The sequence below is a fragment of the Poromitra crassiceps genome, assembly GCF_964638095.1.
Source record: "Poromitra crassiceps genome assembly, chromosome: 13".
Classification (NCBI taxonomy): domain Eukaryota; kingdom Metazoa; phylum Chordata; class Actinopteri; order Beryciformes; family Melamphaidae; genus Poromitra; species Poromitra crassiceps.
This window is the reverse complement of record NC_139644.1, coordinates 5,860,280-5,884,316: the sequence shown is the minus strand read 5'-3', so window position 1 is coordinate 5,884,316 and position 24,037 is coordinate 5,860,280. Positions and strand designations below refer to the sequence as shown.

The 24,037-nt window shown below is 41.8% G+C and overlaps 3 protein-coding genes and 4 pseudogenes across 7 annotated transcripts; all 7 read left to right on the top strand.

Annotated features, from left to right (window-relative positions):
* Positions 1–3,520: 3,520 nt before the first annotated feature.
* LOC310787229 (histone H4) lies at positions 3,521–3,840 on the top strand (the record flags this gene model as incomplete). Its single annotated transcript, XM_083648595.1, has 1 exon — positions 3,521–3,840. The coding sequence occupies one exon, from the start codon at positions 3,521–3,523 to the stop codon at positions 3,830–3,832; it is 312 nt and encodes a 103-aa protein (XP_083504721.1). The 3' UTR covers positions 3,833–3,840.
* Positions 3,841–5,106: 1,266 nt separating this feature from the next.
* LOC310788246 (histone H2B pseudogene) lies at positions 5,107–5,481 on the top strand (annotated as a pseudogene). Its single transcript has one exon. The product of its transcript is annotated as a histone H2B pseudogene (transcript).
* A 3,837-nt stretch (positions 5,482–9,318) lies between these two features.
* Positions 9,319–9,638, top strand: LOC310788250 (histone H4; the record flags this gene model as incomplete). Its single annotated transcript, XM_083649787.1, has 1 exon — positions 9,319–9,638. The coding sequence occupies one exon, from the start codon at positions 9,319–9,321 to the stop codon at positions 9,628–9,630; it is 312 nt and encodes a 103-aa protein (XP_083505913.1). The 3' UTR covers positions 9,631–9,638.
* Positions 9,639–10,894: 1,256 nt separating this feature from the next.
* LOC310788249 (histone H2B pseudogene) lies at positions 10,895–11,269 on the top strand (annotated as a pseudogene). The gene has a single exon. The product of its transcript is annotated as a histone H2B pseudogene (transcript).
* An 8,090-nt stretch (positions 11,270–19,359) lies between these two features.
* Positions 19,360–19,992, top strand: LOC310788239 (histone H1 pseudogene; annotated as a pseudogene). Its single transcript has one exon. The product of its transcript is annotated as a histone H1 pseudogene (transcript).
* A 994-nt stretch (positions 19,993–20,986) lies between these two features.
* Positions 20,987–21,397, top strand: LOC310788243 (histone H3.2; the record flags this gene model as incomplete). The annotated part of the gene is made up of 1 exon (XM_083649785.1): positions 20,987–21,397. The coding sequence occupies one exon, from the start codon at positions 20,987–20,989 to the stop codon at positions 21,395–21,397; it is 411 nt and encodes a 136-aa protein (XP_083505911.1).
* A 1,544-nt stretch (positions 21,398–22,941) lies between these two features.
* LOC310788244 (histone H2A pseudogene) lies at positions 22,942–23,330 on the top strand (annotated as a pseudogene). Its single transcript has one exon. The product of its transcript is annotated as a histone H2A pseudogene (transcript).
* Positions 23,331–24,037: the final 707 nt, after the last annotated feature.

Sequence of the window (24,037 nt, the reverse complement as noted above, 5' to 3'; positions counted from 1 at the left end):
TCCCTCATTATTCCCTGGCAGCACGTAGACAGCAGCGCTGCTCTCTGTGTGTCTGCTCCCTATCTGTTCAACTCGTCTGGTCCAGAGCTGCTCTCTGTAGCCGTTTTCACACACAGATCGCGCAAAATTGCAGTTCAAAAGGCCCGCAAAACCGGCAGCCTCGCCACAGAAATTGCTATCACACACAGCCAAGCAGCACCGCCACATTCCCGTCCTGGGGTGTGCTTTCAAGTGATTGAAAGCCTCAAAACTCATGAAAGTGGTCCTCATGTGTGAAGATTATCTCGCTGAACACAGGTTTGCGTTTGAATAAGCTTGCGTTGCCCACAGACCTTATTTGAAGCATCACGCCAAAAACCCATTCAAAAATCCCATAGGCAGAAACAGTGAAGAACCCGGAAGTCCAGGACTTCCACATTCCGACTACAAAAATATGTCACCCCTGCGGTACTCTATTGGTTTCCTAGCGATCTCACCCACTTCGCTGGCTCGCAGATGCACCTTGTGCACTACCTGCATAGTTTGTTAGATTAATTGCTTGATTGATTAATTGATTGATTGATTGTAACACTGCTGTAGTTTATGATCTCCCAGTCACAGGCTGTTCTGCTGGTCTGGGATCAGATCCTATCAGTCTTTGTATGAAGGGAAGTATTTTTCCACCCTCTATTGTTGTGTTTATTTCTGTAATAATACAAGATGAGGTATAGCTACTGCCCACATGTCCCCACTGTCCCTGTGGAGACATTTGCCTTGCACACTGTGTTGCTGTATAGCCTATAGTCACCTCCAGCATCAGTGTGTTTAACGACACCAAAACAACTGACAATTAAAACTAAACTAATCACAGCACAACAGAACTTTGACTTGTATTCCCTCGTCAGACATCTCTGCTTACTGTAAAACTAGTGTTGTCTGGAATGTAAAGCATATTAAACCATTTTATGAGTTGAAATGTGAGGAAATCCCACTGCGAGCTGAATATGTGACGGTGTATTGGAGAGGTTTGAAGCTTCCCTGAATAAAAAATAAAGTAGCTCTATGGCACGTGCAGATATTGTGTGAGTTGTTCCTCGCCTCCAGATGTGAAGCACCCAATGAAGCCTCCTTGCTTCAGGCAGACTTCTCTCCCTCGTCCATAGATCTGGAGTCAGATGATTTCAGATGAACTGAGCATCAGTTTGTAACCAGGGAGTCTATGTGTAAAGCAGCCTGTTGCTCAGGGCCGATTCTAGGGGGGGGCAGGGGTGGGCTATACCCACCCAAAAAATAATCTTGCCCACCCAAAAAAAAAAAAAAAAAAATCCCTTTTTGAATTCCAGGCGACCGCACTTAGGGTCGCGACCCGAAAGTTGGAGACCACTGGATTAGTTAGTTTAGGGCACCTAACAGTAGTTATAGCTTTAATTTGATTTGAGAAATAAGCTCATCTAATGAAAATAAATATTATGGAGTTGAATATTTTAAACTGGATGAAGTATTTTTATTTATTTTTAGGGTAAGTCAATCTGCTTTCAAAGTAATTTTCTTTGTCACTTTTCAGTTTGAGTTTGAATAAGACTAAACGTCTTGGAAATATAGCAATAGTTTTGTAAATAGTTAGTTTGTACAGTTTGCTAATAGTTTTGACAATAATATTGTAAACATTGGCCTGTCACCTGAGTGAAAGTTCCTACTTACAGATGGTGACCCAAAACAGAATGGTGACTCCTACTGGAACAATTTGGTTCAGTGTTTATGCCTGTGTTGCTGTCTGTTGTAGTGTAAAACGACTACAGGGAGAGCAGGTGGTTACATGAAAGTGAGTGAGAAAAGGAGAAGATACTGAATCATGACATCACAACAGTATAATCCTAATGTTAATTTAAAATTAAATATTCTTGGATGAAAGTCCAAAAAACGTCAAATTTTCTTCGGTGCTGCCTGGGGCAGCACCGAGAGTCCATTCCTACCTAAAAGTACTTCCAGTGCCACTGAATATAATGCAATTTAATCCCCATCCCGAACCCACAACCTCTGGCAACCTACCGCCAAAGTTGCCCCCTACCAGCCCACCCTAGTGTGGCAGTCTAGATACGGGCCTGCTGTTGCTGAGTGGTGCTCCTGACCAGAAGGTTGAGTTGAGTTGAGTTGAGTTGAGTTGAGTTGAGTTGAGTTGAGTTGAGTTGAGTTGAGTTGAGTTGAGTTTAGTTTAGTCGAGTCGAGTCGAGTTGAGTTGAGTTGAGTTGTTTGACCCTGTAGCCCTCAGAATATATGTGACAGTGGTAAAGGGAAAGGCTGACACACACACTCAGCTAGCTAGTACATTGTGACTGTGTGTGTGTGTGTGTGTGTGTGTGTGTTTGCATCGCCACCAGTGTTGTGAGAATGACGAAGTGTAAAGTGAAGAGAAAAATGAGAAGAGGTCTCCCTCTCTGCCATAAGTAGGAGGCTTTTGGTTGCTTTCCCAGGCAGCATAACCTTGATTGGATTATGATGCTTTTTATGTAGTGCGTTGTGCAGCCAGCCTGTAAGTGTATGTGATGTAGAGAAGATTTTCATTTTTCATTTGTTTTTGTTTTGTGTTTAAATAAATGTATATTTTCCTCGGTGTTGACCCTTGCAATATTGTTTCTTTCTCTGAGTTGAGTTTCCATGCTGGATTGCATGGACATTTTTTTTATGTTTGGAGAGTAAATGTGACTTAGGACCCGTCCGGGGAGGACTTCTGATGTGTGTCTGAGCACGGAAACAGAGTGATAATGGTGATGATGATGTATAAAAACATGTAAACACTATTTTTCTTTGTGGCTGGAGCTGCTGAGTAATCTAAGTGAGCGGTTGTGTCTGTGAATGTTCCTCAAACAACAAAGTTGAACTCTTTCTTTTTTAAATTATTGATTGTACAGTTCCAAGGCGAGGGTATGAAGATACTTTTTCACAATAAAATGATTAAATGTTATTGACTCAAGACGTCTTTGCTGATTATGTTTGCACTCATGACTGTTTTGTTTTTTCTCAGTGGAACATCTGCTTGAAATCAGTCCTACTAACTAAAGCACTTTGGTGTGGTTTCCTCTGGGAACGCCGCCATCTACTGGATTGTATACAGACTACACTCTTTACATATAGCTACAGCTACACAGATAATTGGCCAATTCCCCTGCTTTCCTGGACATTATAATGATACGATATAATGTCCTGTAAGCCCATAAGGCTTGGCCACCGTAGTGTGCATGACATAAATACAAATCAATCCATCAATCAATCAATGATGAAATAGAACACATTACAATGGTGTAAATATTCTGTCAGTTTTCTCACTTTATTCCTCAAAGTGAAATCGCCCAACCGGAAGTGCTTGGAGCTTCTAGCTTCTGCTAACTTGGCACACCTAAAGTTCCTTTGAAACAACATGAGGGGGAGGACTTCAGCTGAGCGCGCTCTTTGCTTCCTCTTTTAGGTCCGCAAAGAAGGTTTATATTGTGACTCTTTCTGAGCTTCTGCACCAGTTTGTTCTTGAACTAAACGAATCAGCATCATGTCTGGAAGAGGTAAGGGCGGAAAGGGACTCGGGAAAGGAGGCGCCAAGCGGCACCGTAAAGTTCTCCGTGACAACATCCAGGGAATCACCAAGCCCGCTATCCGCCGTCTGGCTCGCCGCGGCGGAGTGAAGCGCATCTCCGGTCTGATCTACGAGGAGACCCGCGGTGTGTTGAAGGTCTTCCTGGAGAACGTCATCCGTGATGCCGTCACCTACACCGAGCACGCCAAGAGGAAGACCGTCACCGCCATGGATGTGGTGTATGCGCTGAAGAGGCAGGGCCGCACTCTGTACGGCTTCGGAGGTTAACTTCATTTACCAACAACTCAACAACACAAAGGCTCTTTTAAGAGCCACACACATCTTACAAAGAGTACATTCCTGTTTCTTATGCTGTTATCACTGATCACATGTGGACACACGCTTATATTTTGCTCTTAAAGCAGACTATTTAAATTGGACACTTGTTAGAATAATAACAGCCCATGTATGCAAACTAGTCACCAGTCAAGTTTTAATCTCTTTTGCTGTGTAAACAAGACAAAACATCCCCAGTTTGTCGAAATAACGGCCTTATCGCAATCGAACAAATAAGAGCCCCAAAAAGAAAGACAAAGCAATGCTGGATTCACACGGTAGGCTATCTGCACTAAATGATGTATTTTATATTATGTCGTTTTATCTTATTTGTTTGTCTTGTATATTTGTTCTTATCAATTTGAGATGAGCACCAACCACACCAAGACAAATTCCTAGTATGTGAAAACATACCTTGGCAAATAAATCTGATTCTGGTTCTGACTTCCCCCACTGTTGGAGCTGTAGGCTACATAAGACTGTCAATGCCATTATGTCCATTGCTACATGCCAGTCAGTCACATACAATGTTTCTGATACAAAGCGAGTTTCAGATTTGTCTAAATGGGGCCATATGAGCAGAGGGAAGACAGGCTATTTATCGTTAATAACGGGGAAATGCAGAGCCTTTGTAATGAGCTTCTATTCTATTCTATTCTGTTCTATTCTATTCACTTAGTTCAAAGATCAAATAATTGTTAATGAAGGAGAATAATAGTCTTGAGTCCTCGGTTCTATTCTGTTCTATTCTATTCTGTTCTATTCTGTTCTATTCTGTTCTATTCTATTATGTTCTATTCTGTTCTATTCTGTTCTGTTCTGTTCTGTTCTATTCTGTTCTATTCTATCCTATTCACTTAGTTCAAAGATCAAATAATTGTTAATGAAGGAGAAGAATAGTCTTGAGTCCTCGGTTCTATTCTGTTCTATTCTGTTCTATTCTGTTCTATTCTGTTCTATTCACTTAGTTCAAAGATCAAATAATTGTTAATGAAGGAGAAGAATAGTCTTGAGTCCGCGCGCGGGAAGATAACCGCCATCTGGATCTCAACCAATCAGAATAGACCTACAGGGAGCCGCGCAATGCAGCGGGCCACAGTCACACGATGAAACTCAACCTATCACAGGCGGGGAACCGCATAGCGCTATTTGCATGAGCTGCCTATAAATAGAGTGGCTTTGGTCAGCGGACATCACTCTCTGCTGCAAAGTACCGAGAAGTCACCATGCCTGAAGCCGCGAAGCCAGCGCCCAAGAAGGGCTCCAAGAAAGCCGTGACCAAGACCGCTGCCAAGGGCGGCAAGAAGCGCAGAAAGAGCAGGAAGGAGAGCTACGCCATCTACGTGTACAAGGTGCTGAAGCAGGTCCATCCCGACACCGGCATCTCCTCCAAGGCCATGGGCATCATGAACTCCTTTGTCAACGACATCTTTGAGCGCATCGCCGGTGAGGCGTCTCGCCTGGCTCACTACAACAAGCGCCGCACCATCACCTCCAGGGAGATCCAGACCGCCGTGCGTCTCCTGCTTCCCGGTGAGCTGGCCAAGCACGCCGTGTCCGAGGGCACCAAGGCCGTCACCAAGTACACCAGCTCCAAGTAAACCGCTAGAGCTTCACCACCAACACAAAGGCCCTTTTAAGGGCCACACACTACTTCACAAAGAGCTCCTAGTACTCCGTTCTGTTGCATTTGTTTTAATGTAAGATGTAGCCTACATCAAACGAAGCTGTGAGATAAGTTTGCTGCTGGAAACGTAGTTTATTTACCTGCACACACTCAGATTGACCTCAAACACGACTGAGAATCATGACTGAACATGCTGAAATTTCAGCAGCAGCACCGTTTATTTCATTGTAGGTATGTTTAGATGTCCCCACATTAAGGGGTTATTGAAAACATTTTACTATATATTTTGATCCAGCACCCAACACAGCATGTTTTTTGGATGTGCGTGTCCTTTTTATTTAAAACGTTATGTGGACACACGCTTATAGTTTGCTCCTGTTACAGCACACTATTTAAATGCGACAATAACCTAGTCAAAAAGGCAAATCAGAAACTATTTGTTTACAGTAAGATTAGACCATTTCTCACTGTCACTGTTTCAAATACATACCGCCACATTCCCGTCCTGGGGTGTGCTTTCAAGTGATTGAAAGCCTCAAAACTCATGAAAGTGGTCCTCATGTGTGAAGATTATCTCGCTGAACACAGGTTTGCGTTTGAATAAGCTTGCGTTGCCCACAGACCTTATTTGAAGCATCACGCCAAAAACCCATTCAAAAATCCCATAGGCAGAAACAGTGAAGAACCCGGAAGTCCAGGACTTCCACATTCCGACTACAAAAATATGTCACCCCTGCGGTACTCTATTGGTTTCCTAGCGATCTCACCCACTTCGCTGGCTCGCAGATGCACCTTGTGCACTACCTGCATAGTTTGTTAGATTAATTGCTTGATTGATTAATTGATTGATTGATTGTAACACTGCTGTAGTTTATGATCTCCCAGTCACAGGCTGTTCTGCTGGTCTGGGATCAGATCCTATCAGTCTTTGTATGAAGGGAAGTATTTTTCCACCCTCTATTGTTGTGTTTATTTCTGTAATAATACAAGATGAGGTATAGCTACTGCCCACATGTCCCCACTGTCCCTGTGGAGACATTTGCCTTGCACACTGTGTTGCTGTATAGCCTATAGTCACCTCCAGCATCAGTGTGTTTAACGACACCAAAACAACTGACAATTAAAACTAAACTAATCACAGCACAACAGAACTTTGACTTGTATTCCCTCGTCAGACATCTCTGCTTACTGTAAAACTAGTGTTGTCTGGAATGTAAAGCATATTAAACCATTTTATGAGTTGAAATGTGAGGAAATCCCACTGCGAGCTGAATATGTGACGGTGTATTGGAGAGGTTTGAAGCTTCCCTGAATAAAAAATAAAGTAGCTCTATGGCACGTGCAGATATTGTGTGAGTTGTTCCTCGCCTCCAGATGTGAAGCACCCAATGAAGCCTCCTTGCTTCAGGCAGACTTCTCTCCCTCGTCCATAGATCTGGAGTCAGATGATTTCAGATGAACTGAGCATCAGTTTGTAACCAGGGAGTCTATGTGTAAAGCAGCCTGTTGCTCAGGGCCGATTCTAGGGGGGGGCAGGGGTGGGCTATACCCACCCAAAAAATAATCTTGCCCACCCAAAAAAAAAAAAAAAAAAATCCCTTTTTGAATTCCAGGCGACCGCACTTAGGGTCGCGACCCGAAAGTTGGAGACCACTGGATTAGTTAGTTTAGGGCACCTAACAGTAGTTATAGCTTTAATTTGATTTGAGAAATAAGCTCATCTAATGAAAATAAATATTATGGAGTTGAATATTTTAAACTGGATGAAGTATTTTTATTTATTTTTAGGGTAAGTCAATCTGCTTTCAAAGTAATTTTCTTTGTCACTTTTCAGTTTGAGTTTGAATAAGACTAAACGTCTTGGAAATATAGCAATAGTTTTGTAAATAGTTAGTTTGTACAGTTTGCTAATAGTTTTGACAATAATATTGTAAACATTGGCCTGTCACCTGAGTGAAAGTTCCTACTTACAGATGGTGACCCAAAACAGAATGGTGACTCCTACTGGAACAATTTGGTTCAGTGTTTATGCCTGTGTTGCTGTCTGTTGTAGTGTAAAACGACTACAGGGAGAGCAGGTGGTTACATGAAAGTGAGTGAGAAAAGGAGAAGATACTGAATCATGACATCACAACAGTATAATCCTAATGTTAATTTAAAATTAAATATTCTTGGATGAAAGTCCAAAAAACGTCAAATTTTCTTCGGTGCTGCCTGGGGCAGCACCGAGAGTCCATTCCTACCTAAAAGTACTTCCAGTGCCACTGAATATAATGCAATTTAATCCCCATCCCGAACCCACAACCTCTGGCAACCTACCGCCAAAGTTGCCCCCTACCAGCCCACCCTAGTGTGGCAGTCTAGATACGGGCCTGCTGTTGCTGAGTGGTGCTCCTGACCAGAAGGTTGAGTTGAGTTGAGTTGAGTTGAGTTGAGTTGAGTTGAGTTGAGTTGAGTTGAGTTGAGTTGAGTTGAGTTTAGTTTAGTCGAGTCGAGTCGAGTTGAGTTGAGTTGAGTTGTTTGACCCTGTAGCCCTCAGAATATATGTGACAGTGGTAAAGGGAAAGGCTGACACACACACTCAGCTAGCTAGTACATTGTGACTGTGTGTGTGTGTGTGTGTGTGTGTGTGTTTGCATCGCCACCAGTGTTGTGAGAATGACGAAGTGTAAAGTGAAGAGAAAAATGAGAAGAGGTCTCCCTCTCTGCCATAAGTAGGAGGCTTTTGGTTGCTTTCCCAGGCAGCATAACCTTGATTGGATTATGATGCTTTTTATGTAGTGCGTTGTGCAGCCAGCCTGTAAGTGTATGTGATGTAGAGAAGATTTTCATTTTTCATTTGTTTTTGTTTTGTGTTTAAATAAATGTATATTTTCCTCGGTGTTGACCCTTGCAATATTGTTTCTTTCTCTGAGTTGAGTTTCCATGCTGGATTGCATGGACATTTTTTTTATGTTTGGAGAGTAAATGTGACTTAGGACCCGTCCGGGGAGGACTTCTGATGTGTGTCTGAGCACGGAAACAGAGTGATAATGGTGATGATGATGTATAAAAACATGTAAACACTATTTTTCTTTGTGGCTGGAGCTGCTGAGTAATCTAAGTGAGCGGTTGTGTCTGTGAATGTTCCTCAAACAACAAAGTTGAACTCTTTCTTTTTTAAATTATTGATTGTACAGTTCCAAGGCGAGGGTATGAAGATACTTTTTCACAATAAAATGATTAAATGTTATTGACTCAAGACGTCTTTGCTGATTATGTTTGCACTCATGACTGTTTTGTTTTTTCTCAGTGGAACATCTGCTTGAAATCAGTCCTACTAACTAAAGCACTTTGGTGTGGTTTCCTCTGGGAACGCCGCCATCTACTGGATTGTATACAGACTACACTCTTTACATATAGCTACAGCTACACAGATAATTGGCCAATTCCCCTGCTTTCCTGGACATTATAATGATACGATATAATGTCCTGTAAGCCCATAAGGCTTGGCCACCGTAGTGTGCATGACATAAATACAAATCAATCCATCAATCAATCAATGATGAAATAGAACACATTACAATGGTGTAAATATTCTGTCAGTTTTCTCACTTTATTCCTCAAAGTGAAATCGCCCAACCGGAAGTGCTTGGAGCTTCTAGCTTCTGCTAACTTGGCACACCTAAAGTTCCTTTGAAACAACATGAGGGGGAGGACTTCAGCTGAGCGCGCTCTTTGCTTCCTCTTTTAGGTCCGCAAAGAAGGTTTATATTGTGACTCTTTCTGAGCTTCTGCACCAGTTTGTTCTTGAACTAAACGAATCAGCATCATGTCTGGAAGAGGTAAGGGCGGAAAGGGACTCGGGAAAGGAGGCGCCAAGCGGCACCGTAAAGTTCTCCGTGACAACATCCAGGGAATCACCAAGCCCGCTATCCGCCGTCTGGCTCGCCGCGGCGGAGTGAAGCGCATCTCCGGTCTGATCTACGAGGAGACCCGCGGTGTGTTGAAGGTCTTCCTGGAGAACGTCATCCGTGATGCCGTCACCTACACCGAGCACGCCAAGAGGAAGACCGTCACCGCCATGGATGTGGTGTATGCGCTGAAGAGGCAGGGCCGCACTCTGTACGGCTTCGGAGGTTAACTTCATTTACCAACAACTCAACAACACAAAGGCTCTTTTAAGAGCCACACACATCTTACAAAGAGTACATTCCTGTTTCTTATGCTGTTATCACTGATCACATGTGGACACACGCTTATATTTTGCTCTTAAAGCAGACTATTTAAATTGGACACTTGTTAGAATAATAACAGCCCATGTATGCAAACTAGTCACCAGTCAAGTTTTAATCTCTTTTGCTGTGTAAACAAGACAAAACATCCCCAGTTTGTCGAAATAACGGCCTTATCGCAATCGAACAAATAAGAGCCCCAAAAAGAAAGACAAAGCAATGCTGGATTCACACGGTAGGCTATCTGCACTAAATGATGTATTTTATATTATGTCGTTTTATCTTATTTGTTTGTCTTGTATATTTGTTCTTATCAATTTGAGATGAGCACCAACCACACCAAGACAAATTCCTAGTATGTGAAAACATACCTTGGCAAATAAATCTGATTCTGGTTCTGACTTCCCCCACTGTTGGAGCTGTAGGCTACATAAGACTGTCAATGCCATTATGTCCATTGCTACATGCCAGTCAGTCACATACAATGTTTCTGATACAAAGCGAGTTTCAGATTTGTCTAAATGGGGCCATATGAGCAGAGGGAAGACAGGCTATTTATCGTTAATAACGGGGAAATGCAGAGCCTTTGTAATGAGCTTCTATTCTATTCTATTCTGTTCTATTCTATTCACTTAGTTCAAAGATCAAATAATTGTTAATGAAGGAGAATAATAGTCTTGAGTCCTCGGTTCTATTCTGTTCTATTCTATTCTGTTCTATTCTGTTCTATTCTATTATGTTCTATTCTGTTCTATTCTGTTCTGTTCTGTTCTGTTCTATTCTGTTCTATTCTATCCTATTCACTTAGTTCAAAGATCAAATAATTGTTAATGAAGGAGAAGAATAGTCTTGAGTCCTCGGTTCTATTCTGTTCTATTCTGTTCTATTCTGTTCTATTCTGTTCTATTCACTTAGTTCAAAGATCAAATAATTGTTAATGAAGGAGAAGAATAGTCTTGAGTCCGCGCGCGGGAAGATAACCGCCATCTGGATCTCAACCAATCAGAATAGACCTACAGGGAGCCGCGCAATGCAGCGGGCCACAGTCACACGATGAAACTCAACCTATCACAGGCGGGGAACCGCATAGCGCTATTTGCATGAGCTGCCTATAAATAGAGTGGCTTTGGTCAGCGGACATCACTCTCTGCTGCAAAGTACCGAGAAGTCACCATGCCTGAAGCCGCGAAGCCAGCGCCCAAGAAGGGCTCCAAGAAAGCCGTGACCAAGACCGCTGCCAAGGGCGGCAAGAAGCGCAGAAAGAGCAGGAAGGAGAGCTACGCCATCTACGTGTACAAGGTGCTGAAGCAGGTCCATCCCGACACCGGCATCTCCTCCAAGGCCATGGGCATCATGAACTCCTTTGTCAACGACATCTTTGAGCGCATCGCCGGTGAGGCGTCTCGCCTGGCTCACTACAACAAGCGCCGCACCATCACCTCCAGGGAGATCCAGACCGCCGTGCGTCTCCTGCTTCCCGGTGAGCTGGCCAAGCACGCCGTGTCCGAGGGCACCAAGGCCGTCACCAAGTACACCAGCTCCAAGTAAACCGCTAGAGCTTCACCACCAACACAAAGGCCCTTTTAAGGGCCACACACTACTTCACAAAGAGCTCCTAGTACTCCGTTCTGTTGCATTTGTTTTAATGTAAGATGTAGCCTACATCAAACGAAGCTGTGAGATAAGTTTGCTGCTGGAAACGTAGTTTATTTACCTGCACACACTCAGATTGACCTCAAACACGACTGAGAATCATGACTGAACATGCTGAAATTTCAGCAGCAGCACCGTTTATTTCATTGTAGGTATGTTTAGATGTCCCCACATTAAGGGGTTATTGAAAACATTTTACTATATATTTTGATCCAGCACCCAACACAGCATGTTTTTTGGATGTGCGTGTCCTTTTTATTTAAAACGTTATGTGGACACACGCTTATAGTTTGCTCCTGTTACAGCACACTATTTAAATGCGACAATAACCTAGTCAAAAAGGCAAATCAGAAACTATTTGTTTACAGTAAGATTAGACCATTTCTCACTGTCACTGTTTCAAATACATACCTACATGCAATTTTTCTTTCAACAATATCCTACTGTCTTCCAATCTGGTCACTTACAACAAAGGAAACCATAGAACCCGTAGCAAGACTCTACAACAGAGCATATAAAATTCATGGTAGCTTTCCACCTTGGACTCACCACTGTACTGCACTCTCACACTCCTCTGCTCCAACTTTTCAGAACTATACAAAAAGTCTAGCCATTAAGTTTTATTTTATGCTAAGAAACAACTCTTCTCCAACACTTACAGCTCTACTCCCAAGACACAACACAAGACAAGAACGCATCACTAGATCAATCTCACATGCACTCATACCAGTACCGGCATACAAAAATAACTATGGACTAAGATCATTCTTCCACACATACACCAAAATTTGGAACTAGATCCCATTTCACACCAGAGAAATAACCTCTATCTCACATTTCAAAAAAGCTTACAAACAACATGTGATGCTAGAAAACACCTGTATTCACTGATCCGATTCACCCATAGGTTTTAATCTTTGTTGTTGTTGTCTTCGTATTGATGAATGAATGAATGTCTGTAAATCTAATTGTTCTTGTTAGGTCTATAATATTGTATGTAGTGAAATTGAACATGTTCTTGTATAAATATTTTTGTTTAATGTACTGCAGAACAGGAACCTGCTGAAAACCAGTTTGTAACTGAGTCAGGCCAGTTAAATGTACATGTGAAATGTGATTTTTTATCCTTTCCTGTATAAATAAAGTGAACTGATTTGAACTGACACTTGTTAGAATAATAGACTAATCAACGAACTGGCGTGCTCAACCCAACGTCTTAAAGAAAGTCACTGGGTGCCCATCCAAAAATCTCAAAATAATTAAATCAAAAACAGCACTCACAGATGTCTAAAGTTCAAACTTTTAATGCGCACAGCAGCTTAATGCTGTGCACATAAAAGTTTGAACTTTAGACATCTGTGAGTGCTGTTTTTGATTTAATTATTTGGAATAATAACAGCCCATGTATGCAAACTAGTCAACAGTCAAGTTTTAATCTCTTTTGCTGTGTAAACGGACAAAACATCCCCAGTTTGCCGAAATAACGGCCTTATCGCAATCGAACAAATGGAGCCCAAAAAAGATAGAAATAAAGACCAAGCAATGCTGGATTCACACACAGGCTATCTGCACTAAATGATAATGTATTTTATATTATGTCTTTTATCTCATTTGTTTGTCTTGTATATTTGTTCTTATCAATTTGAGATGAGCACCAACCACACCAAGAAAGTATTTAAAACAAATTACATGTTACTATATATTTTGATCCAGCACCCAACACAGCATGTTTTTTGGATGTGCGTGTCCTTTATTTAAAACGAAGACATAATTACAACATAGAAACATGCATAAACTTGATGTTTTATATCAAAACCATAGGCTAACTAAAGTAATTAATGCTGCTCCATAGATTGTATGTGTCTGCTTCTCCACTACCGTATATGGGATAGTCTGAATTGCATTCATAATGCGATTCATACTAGACAGATCTGATATAATAGTGATTTGTCTTTCATTGTTATGAGCTCACTGCTGCCTTAAAGCTGTGACAGAGACTGAAACAGGGTCTCTCATACTAACAAAAGGTTTTAATACAAATGCTCTTAAATGCGACATAAAATAAAGTTGGAAAGTGTTTCATAGATCAGAGGGGACATTTCTGTCTGTTATGCTTGTATTCAGAGTTTGCTTTTTAAATAAACTTTATTGGATTATTGGTTTATTGTTTTTTTTACACATTGTATCAAAACGAGTAAAATCCACTTTAGTTGGATGCATCCTAAAAACATCACCAACACCACAGAAATCACTCATATTTTTAAATGCCTTTCCTTCCCTGTTAGGCTTATAGAGTCGTAACAGAATACGGTCATTACCGTCTGTATAAGCATTCATATCACCACACAGGACTGCATCATAACCAACAATTAGGAATTCATATACTTTCTTAAAGATTCTGACTTTCCATATGGCATCAGGAGGTGTCTACACATTTATAATTCTCATTTTCGTGTTTACATAAAAACAATCAACTGAAAGGATACGCCCTGGAATCATTTCTCTACTTTTAATAATTTCAGCTTTACTTTCAAAAATATACCAGCTCTATCCCCTCCAATAGAAATAATAGAAGTGCCTTTTGACCACATATTCATTACATCAACTATGTCTTCCTGTGTCGTCAACCTTAATTCTTGTGCACATATAATATCACATTGTGTTTTAAGAAGAGCATTCATTTTTACATTTATATTCTCTATTGACTTGATGCCTCTCACATTACATCCTTTACCGGGCCACTTGTTTTCGGTGTGTTTTCTTTGGAAGGAAAGACAAACTGATACAAAATGAAGTGGTTCCTGTAGGGACCGCTCAGGACTGGCAGTCCTCTTCAGTCCCTGTTTTCCACTCGAAGTGACTCCATGGGGAGAGACACAGGAAAGGTGAACAAGTTCACATCAAATCACAGTCAAATCAGTGCACCATCACCGCTCACCATGGGATTACTTTTGTTTGTTTATTGTTTTTTTTCTTTTTCTTTTTCCCCCTTCTTTTTTTACTCAATATAAGAAAATGTAAATAGATGAAGAAATACAAATATATTAGTAGCCTATCAAAAGTTATAAAAAGGGTATAAAAGAGATACAAAATGCTGGACAACTTCAGTTCATAAACCTTCTTTGTGGACCTGAATGATAATGCGAAAACGTTCCTGTGCTCCATAAGAGTATGTTAAATGGAACATGATGCTGTGATATTGTCCAAATCTCCAAGAAGCCTTTTATTTTTATTTTTTCCTGTGATGGCTATACTATACTAGTCCTACATAATCATTTCCTACTCAGTGGGCATACAGGGTCTGAGAGTTTATAATGACACTCTTGTCTTGTCCTAACCATAGAATTGGCCTAGTGAATGTTATTAAACTTCTGTATATCCTACTGGAAATTAAGCTGTTCGCTCCTCTTCTAGCTAATATTTAATCAATGCATTTCTTTTTTTTTGCAAGCCATTCATACTAAATAATTTGTCCCTGGCCTACAACAGTCTATAGCCTACTAACAGACTCCTGTTGGACTCCATATGTGTATCAATATTCTTTCTAAGTCATTAGTTTACTGATAGTTTCTTTGTTCACTCTGGGGTATTCAGAGCGGGGGGAGAGAGAGAGAGAGAGAGAGAGAGAGAGAGAGAGAGAGAGAGAGAGAGAGAGAGAGAGAGCATGATGATTCAACAGGGCAAGGAGAGCTGGTATAGATGATATGGAGGTGAGTGAGAAAGGGCAAATAATGACATCACAATAGTCTAATCGTCTAATGATTTAAAAGAGAAAATAGGCCGGGTGTGGCTGGTAAGTGTGAAGCTCTATTCAAACTTTAAGCTAGACACCACTTCATGGTCACTACATAACCATTCAAATTCAGTATTCAGTGGGTTGAAAGGTGCACTGTGAATAAGTAGCCTAGTGTAACTAACTGAAAACCGGTTTGGACTGGAATTTGAATGCACTCACCATAAAGTGGAGTGGGGTGTGGTTTCATACTGTAGGCCTATAGGAGATAACATCAACTGATTCTATCCTAAACCTGGGGAAAGACAATGAAGATCTCCAAGCAGCATAGCGTGGACATCCGCCACCTTCGTGCGTCAGGGAAGTCCACCGGGCAGATACAGAGACATCTTGCTGCGGTTGGCGTCAATGTAAGCCGCCAAACAATAATACGTCATTTCAAAGTCAAGGCACCTTCGCGTCCACGTAAGCGGAAAATGTTGGAGTAAGTATAGACAGTTTCTGTTGCTATAGGGAACACGTTGCACTTGATAACACTATTGAATTTTGTGAAATTCTTATCAGTTCATTGCATTAATTTCTTTATTTTTTTCTGTTCTTCCCCACCTGCTTCACCCCAATGATTAGAGAGAAGAACAAAGAGTTGAGACTCGCCCAGGCTCTGCGATGGATTGAGACAAATGAGGTCTGGGATGACGTCGTCTTCACAGGCGAGACAACTGTCGCCTTGGAACAGTTTTCAACGTCCACTTTTATGAAGAAGGGCCGCTTCGCTCCCGAAAGCCCCCCTGAGCACCCTGTCGAGCTCCACTGCTGGGGGGCAATTTCACGAAGTGGGCCCGGGCCGTGGGTCATCTTCGATGGAATAATGGACAGAAGTTTTTTCGAGGAGAAGATAATCAAGGCGAATGCCGGGCCATACATTCGAAAGCACTTTGGCCCATACCATCGCTTCTTTCAAGAGCGATGGTCGAGCTGCTCGAGCCTGTATCCAGGCAGAGGGGATACAGTGGGTCAGAACCCCCCCAGAATCTCCAGATTTGAATCCAATCGAAATAGTTTGGCAACTTCTGAAAGATCACATACGAAAAGTGATCAAACCCAAGACCCAAGACGAGCTGGTTTCTGGCATCAGCGACTTTTGGACCAACAAACTGTCCCCTCAAACATGCGACAATCTGATTGATGGTTTAGCAAAAGTTCTGCCACTGATTGTCAAGAACAATGGAGGCCACAGTGGAAAGTGACTGTAGGCTACATATAGATTATGAGCAGATGGTCATGATTTTTTCCACAGTTGGGACCTACTGTGTATTGTTGTTTATGCTTTTTTTATAAGCATGAGAAGACCAGCGAGGTTGAAACGCTTTGCATTTTGTTGCCGTGCTATTTTGTTTGAAGACATTGTTAGTAAACTTGTTCAGTACACTTGTACATTACTTCTACATTAAATCGTGATCCTAATATCCAAGAAGGTATTTTTTTCATTTTTGCCTCTTTTATCCTACATAATAAAAAGTTGAACTGACAATGTGTTCCTCGTCCTTGTACTCTGTATGTACTGTAGGCTACAACAAAAACACATCATTACATCACAAAGAGATAATCACATTACACATCTACTGTAGAATAAAACTTGAGACAATTTATGTTATATACATATATATATATATATATATATATATATATATATATATATATATATATATATATATATATATATATATATATATATATGTGTGTGTGTGTGTGTGTGTGTGTGTGTGTGTGTGTGTGTGTGTGTGTGTATACATATATATATATATATATATATATACAGACACACACAGATTAGGGTTTTTAAATAGCTTTATTGAAAATTATTTAGGTACAAGTTATGCAGTCAATATATCAAAACAATACAGTTTTTCTTTTCCTTCTTTCTTTTTTAAACAGGAGTTTCAGATTGGTCTCTGTCTTAAATATAAACAGGGCCATGCATCAGCAGAGGGAAGACATCTTACACAGCAATTGCAAAATGCAGAGCAATCTTTGCTTCTGAAATGTGTTTCTAGACTATAAAAATGGGACCCATTTGCCTCCCTGCTTGGCACTCAGCATCAAAGGGTTGGAATTGGGGGGTTAAATCACCATGTGATTCCCGAGCGCGGCGCACGCTGCCGCTCACCGCTCCCCCAGGGCAGGGGTGGGCAATTATTTTTCATGGGGGGCCACATGAGAAACCCAGATGCCCAGGGACTACGGTTGAAAATTAGCCAAGCTGGCTAAACTGGCGCATTTACAGAAATGTTTATTAATGTGCACTGTCCCTGTAATTTTAAACTCAATAAATGAAATGAAAATGAGATTGTTGTCGGGGGCCCAACAAATATTGTCATGCCGTAACCCATGGATGGGTAACTTTGATGATAGAGAGGGCCACAAAAAATTTCCTCCCTACCAGGTTTTGCTGAGGGCCGAACGGCGCCAGCGCGAAAAATTTGATGCATTTGAAGCCAGGTTTAGAGGAATAACTCATTTTAAATGAACAGTTGTGATGTCATTATTCAGTCTTAACCACCAATATTTGATCAATTTCTCACTCACTCCTATGTCACCACCTGCTCTCAGGGATTAGATATCTATCTAATGGTAAAGTAATCATGAAGTAATGATGAACTCCCTAGTAACAACTAAGTATGATAGCCTGCTTTACTTGAGGGGGCACAGACATGGTAACTAATGGTAAAGTAAACATGAACTAATGATTAATTCCCTAGTAACAACTATGGTAACTAATAGTCTGTTCTTAAGTAACTACCCATTAACTACTCATGAACTAGCGGGAAAAAATTAAGGAAGTAATCAGTACTTACTCGTTCATTAACATGGTAACTAATGGTCAGTTCTTAAGTAACTACCATTAGGGATATTTAAGGAACTACCATTAAGGGTCATTAAGGAACTACCCATTAACTACTCATGAACTAGTGAAAGATTTTTTTTTTTTTTTTAAGGAAGTAATCATTACTTACTGGTTCGTTAACATGGTAACTAATGGTCAGTTCTTAAAGGAACACTCCGCCCATTTTCAACCAGCTTTGTATCATTAGAACATCAGTAGTATATCAGAAAACTGTAAACGGTTTTGAAGTCTGTCATTTAATTTGACAGTTATTGAGTGTTAAAGTGTGGACCAGTGACATCACTGGTCCACACTAACTCAAATTAATAACTCATTAACTCAAATCAACTCTCAATAACTGTCAAACTAGATGAATGATGAATAGTTTTAACTATTTTACTATTTTACTATTATTTTTTAACTACCATTAAGTAACTACCTATTAACTATTCATGAACTAATCAGGAACTAATGGTTCGTTCCTGACTCGTTCCTTAGCAACTACCCAATTTTTGTGTTACAGTATTGTAAAGTGATACCCCAAATTGTAATGTTCACCAAGCAACTGGTTTGTAAAACCACAGAGGCTGAAGTGGTTTTTGGACTATACAAAATGCACAATGATACTCAAGCACATCCATTTGTACTCTGTACTGTATTAGAGTAGTATTAGACAATCATGATATTTATGCCCATTTGATAAAATCATGTTTGACCGACTTTGATGTAAAATAAAACTTTTTTGCAAAACATAATTTCAGCTGCATTAATCATGACTGCAAGAGTGAGAAAGTTAGCGCCTCGGGAACCATCTCAATGTAACCCGCCATAAGTGACCGCCTGCCTCAGTGTGTTTAAGACACCGAAACATCTAACAATTAAAACTAAACTAATCACAGCACAACAGCACTTTGACTTGTATTCCCTCGCCAGACATCTCTGCTTACTGTAAAACTAGTGTTGTCTGGAATGTAAAGTATATTAAACTATTTTATGGGTCGAAATGAGAGGAAATCCCACTGCGAGCTGAATATGTGACGGTGTATTGGAGAGGTTTGAAGCTTCCCTGAATAAAAATAAAGTTTCCTCCTTGCTAAAAATCGACTTCATTCCGAAATGTAACAAGTTTTCTAACATGTCCAATAACATTTACAATTCAAAAGTGCTTCTATATGTGTATTTTATCCCTAAAATGTGGAAGAGAAAACACAAGTGTTGCCACATTTCAGCAGGACTGAGAGAGGCTGTGTGTGTTGAGTCTACACGGTCCTCATGCTGTGTATAAGTCCCGCCTCTTGCTCTGCATGGACAGACAGTCCAGTCAGACTCTGTAGATCTTTGTGAAGCGCAACAGACTAGACAAGAAGAATGGCAGAAGTCGCTCCAGCAGCACCCGCCGCTGCCGCCCCGGCTAAAGCGGCCAAAGCTGCCAAGAAGAAGGCGGTGGTGAAGCCGAAGAAGGCCGGCCCCAGCGTCGGTGAACTCATCCTCAAAGCTGTGTCCGCCTCCAAGGAGCGGAGCGGCGTGTCTCTGGCCGCCGTCAAGAAGAGCCTGGCTGCCGGAGGCTACGACGTGGAGAAGAATAATGCCCGCGTCAAGATCGCCATCAAGAAGCTGGTGGAAAAAGGCGCTCTGCTGCAGGTTAAGGGCACCGGAGCGTCCGGCTCTTTCAAGGTCCCCAAGGCTGAAAAGGTGAAGAAGCCCGCTGCTAAGAAAGCCGCTCCTAAAGCCAAGAAGCCCGCTGCCAAGAAACCAGCCAAGAGCCCCAAGAAGAAGGCTGCAGCTAAGAAGCCAGTAGCCGCCAAGAAATCCCCCAAGAAGGCTAAGAAGCCCGCTGCAGCGCCCAAGAAAGCAGCTAAGAGCCCAGCCAAGAGTCCCAAGAAGGCCACCAAGAGTCCCAAGAAGGCGGTCAAGAAGCCCGCTGCTCCTGTCAAGAAAGCTCCAGCAAAGAAGGCTGCCAAGCCCAAAGCAGCTAAGAAAGCAGCTCCCAAGAAGAAGTAAACTGCTGGCTTGACTTCTCCACAAAAAGGCTCTTTTAAGAGCCACCCACAACCTTCACGAAAGAGCATCATTTATTATTACTGTTATAATGACTAATTATGAACACATCACAGCAGATTCAGAGGCAGATTTGGTACACACACGCACACCACAACATTCATTTTACAACTTGCCACAATATTATTCTGTTCCCTTTTATTCAGTTTTATATTAGACTAAATAACTGACACAACTCTTTTATAGGCTACATCATTGTATATTTAAAAACCAGACTTCATTGCATAGTGTGACCAATAGACCAGTATTTTGTTGGATGCATAAAGGACACATTCCTCACAACATTACATCACAACCAGTAATGCAAACATAGTTATCAGTCACATAATACACAAGACTACTTTCTGCTCATTTCCCACCTGACTGCACCTTTTCAGTTTCTTCTACTTTTCTCTTTATTAGACTAATCTACACGGTTCCATCTCACCAACCATAAATAGACTTGGATTCTAAAATGTACATTGTATGTATTATTATTATTATTATTATTATTACCAGGCTAGTAGTAGTCCTAGTATTTTAAGTAGTCATACATGTATTTCATTTCAATTCCTCACTCCACAAAACCTCACCAATTCTATTATTGTGTAAATTTAATATTAACTGCTACAAATTATTACATGCAATATGTATGTTTGTTTGCGGTGACGTGTAAATAGCATCTTATTGTCTTCGTATCATGAATTTAGCTGGTTATTATATTTTATTTTCCACATGAGTGAAAAGTGATTGAAATAGTAAAAGCCTTTCTGTCGCCGTTAGACGCAGCTGCTGTGGAGGAGGGCTTTGTGCTTTAGTTTGTTCTGTTGCTCCTCCCCGGCCTCGGGCAGGCCAATCAGCGTGTAGCAGCGCTCCGGCGTTGCCTTTATAAAGCCGACATCAACTGTAGAGAAACACATTTTCTAACTTCTCTTGTGAAGGAGGAACAACTGTTACCATGGCCAGAACCAAGCAGACCGCCCGTAAATCCACCGGAGGCAAAGCCCCCAGGAAGCAGCTCGCCACCAAGGCTGCCCGTAAGAGCGCCCCGGCCACCGGCGGCGTCAAGAAGCCTCACCGTTACCGGCCCGGTACCGTGGCGCTCAGAGAGATCCGTCGCTACCAGAAATCCACCGAGCTGCTGATCCGCAAGCTGCCCTTCCAGCGCCTGGTCAGAGAGATCGCTCAGGACTTCAAGACCGACCTGCGCTTCCAGAGCTCCGCTGTCATGGCTCTGCAGGAGGCCAGCGAGGCTTACCTGGTCGGCCTGTTTGAGGACACCAACCTGTGCGCCATCCACGCCAAGAGGGTCACCATCATGCCCAAAGACATCCAGCTGGCCCGCCGCATCCGCGGAGAGCGCGCTTAAACTCCCCCGGGACATCCATCAACACAACGGCTCTTTTAAGAGCCACCTCCATAATCACTAAGAGTTTATTCCACTTGTCTCTTAAACATTTAACTGTCCATGAAGTTATGTAACCTTCTAAATTATACAAGTGTTGCATTATTTATTGTGTTTGATATAAGGTCGTCTCGCTTGTCAGAATCCCTGCAGCGAAATTAGAGGTGATCTCAATAAGGCACTGTCTGTGTGGGAGGCGGACGGAGGCTGATGGCGTGCATGTGCCAAATTGCATTTGGAATAGCGCTACCTACTGGCAAAGCGGTTTACTCCACAACAGTTTTTCTAATCCACTTCAAACTGCGTGCGTTTTATCAATATCATCCAACTGCAGCGCCGGAGGCGATATTTTTTTATCGGATGATGGCGAAGGCATAACCCGCCCCTCTGCCTCTGATTGGCCTAGCGTCAAACTACCATCCAAACACATTTGCTTGGTTATCCTGCATTACATCTCATTCTACAGTCTGTGGTCAGACAGGGAATTCAGCTCATTGTAGCACAATAATGACATGTATTTGTATTTAAATATTAATCAGAGGAAACAAGGTGATGACATTTAGAATGACAAGAAAAATACACATTCATATGCCTGTGCAATAGGCTAAGTAGGCCTAAATAACCCAGTTATGCAATTGTAACGTTTAATATAATAAAGTAAGATCTCACACATAACCTTTTGATTCGATATGCTGCCATCTGCTATCTCATGCTTGTTGATTGAATGATTGTTTTGCACCTGCTGCTCACGTTATGAACAAATTAATGCTTAGATGACCCTTATATCCTCAGCAGAAACTAACTGACTGCATAGTCATTTTAATAAAGTATGAATGTTAGCTAGCTGTCCAGCAAACACACCACTAAGACTATCTAGTTATAGTAATAATGCTTGGAAGTAGCCTACTTCCCCCGCAGCATCTTGACACTGAATGAAAGTATAGGCTATATTAGGCTCTTTTGAGATGACTTCTGGCTCGCCTGGCAAGCAGGCGAGAGCAGCCGAGTGCAGTCAGCCAACCAGAGGCAGAGAGGGGCAGGTTATGCCTTCGCCATCATCCGGAAAAAAAAAATATTGCACGCTGGAGCGCCCACCGTGTGCGTTCTCAGACCCACTATAACTAATTCATGTAGAATTTGTCGTTAACTAACTGCTTATGAATTGTTTGAAGATAATGTTAGTATGAAATGTTACCCATCACATGTAAAACATGTACTTGAGTTCCTATCTGTATGACTTTATTTCAGAAATGTGGCTCTAATCCTCTCTTACAATCTGGTTCTCCGGAGTCGTTTTATTTTGAAAATCCAAGACTGTGTACAGCAAAAGTGTTATTTGCTGTATTAACTTGACATCGACATCGTCTGTTTGGGCGACAATTTTGATTGGTCGACAATTTTGAAGCTCCACCTGACCAATGAACACGCAGCTCGACAGACATATAAACCGGTTCCCGACGTTTGCAAGTCATTCTTTGATTCACTATCACAAGAACATAACGAAAAATATGTCTGGCCGAGGTAAAACCGGTGGAAAGGCTCGTGCCAAGGCGAAGACCCGTTCATCTCGTGCTGGACTCCAGTTCCCGGTCGGTCGTGTCCACAGGCTGCTGCGTAAAGGAAACTATGCCCACCGTGTCGGTGCTGGAGCCCCCGTCTACCTGGCGGCTGTTCTCGAGTATCTGACCGCTGAGATCCTGGAGTTGGCTGGAAACGCTGCCCGCGACAACAAGAAGAGCCGCATCATCCCCCGTCACCTGCAGCTGGCCGTCCGCAACGACGAGGAGCTCAACAAGCTGCTGGGCGGAGTCACCATCGCTCAGGGCGGCGTGCTGCCCAACATCCAGGCGGTGCTGCTGCCCAAGAAGACCGAGAAGGCCGCCAAGAAGTAACCTGCTCCCGCTTGTCTCCACATCTCCACATCAACCCAAAGGCTCTTTTAAGAGCCAACCACACTTCTGAAGAGTTTCCCTCATTTTACATTTTGCTTATTTCATTATAAAAAATGAAAATGTAGCCTATAACGTAGCAAACTGGAACACGTGATTTAATTTAGAGACCATTTCAGCACACTGAAAGTGTCAGGATTCTTGTGTCCGTTAGAATGTCACAATTGTGTATTGCTCAATAGTCCAGTGTTTTAGATGACGAACATTGAGCTTACAAACGTCAAATAGTTGGATGCTGCAGCTCATTTGAATATTAACATTACAGCCTCTATTGGGGGGGGGGGGGGTACATTATGCACAATCTGGACTCCAAATTAAAATGAATGAGCCCCAACTATCGTCTTCTAACCGCCACTTTGACGTCATACATCATTCATATTTAAAATAGCCCGCCGTAAATCTTTACACAACGTGAACTGCATCAAAACCAAATGGTAAAACATTAAAAACTATGCTCAAAGTAGTTATTGTTCCTGCATGTTTGAGGCTTCATTCATATCAGATGTCTACGAAATATAAAGAGGGCTGTAAGAGTGGTTAAACTACAAACCTTTCTTTCTTAAGCATTTGTTCCAGGCTTGAACCTCTGAACCTCAAGACACCAAACATGTCCAAACAATTTCTATCATAGAAAAGACAACTTAATGACTGCTGC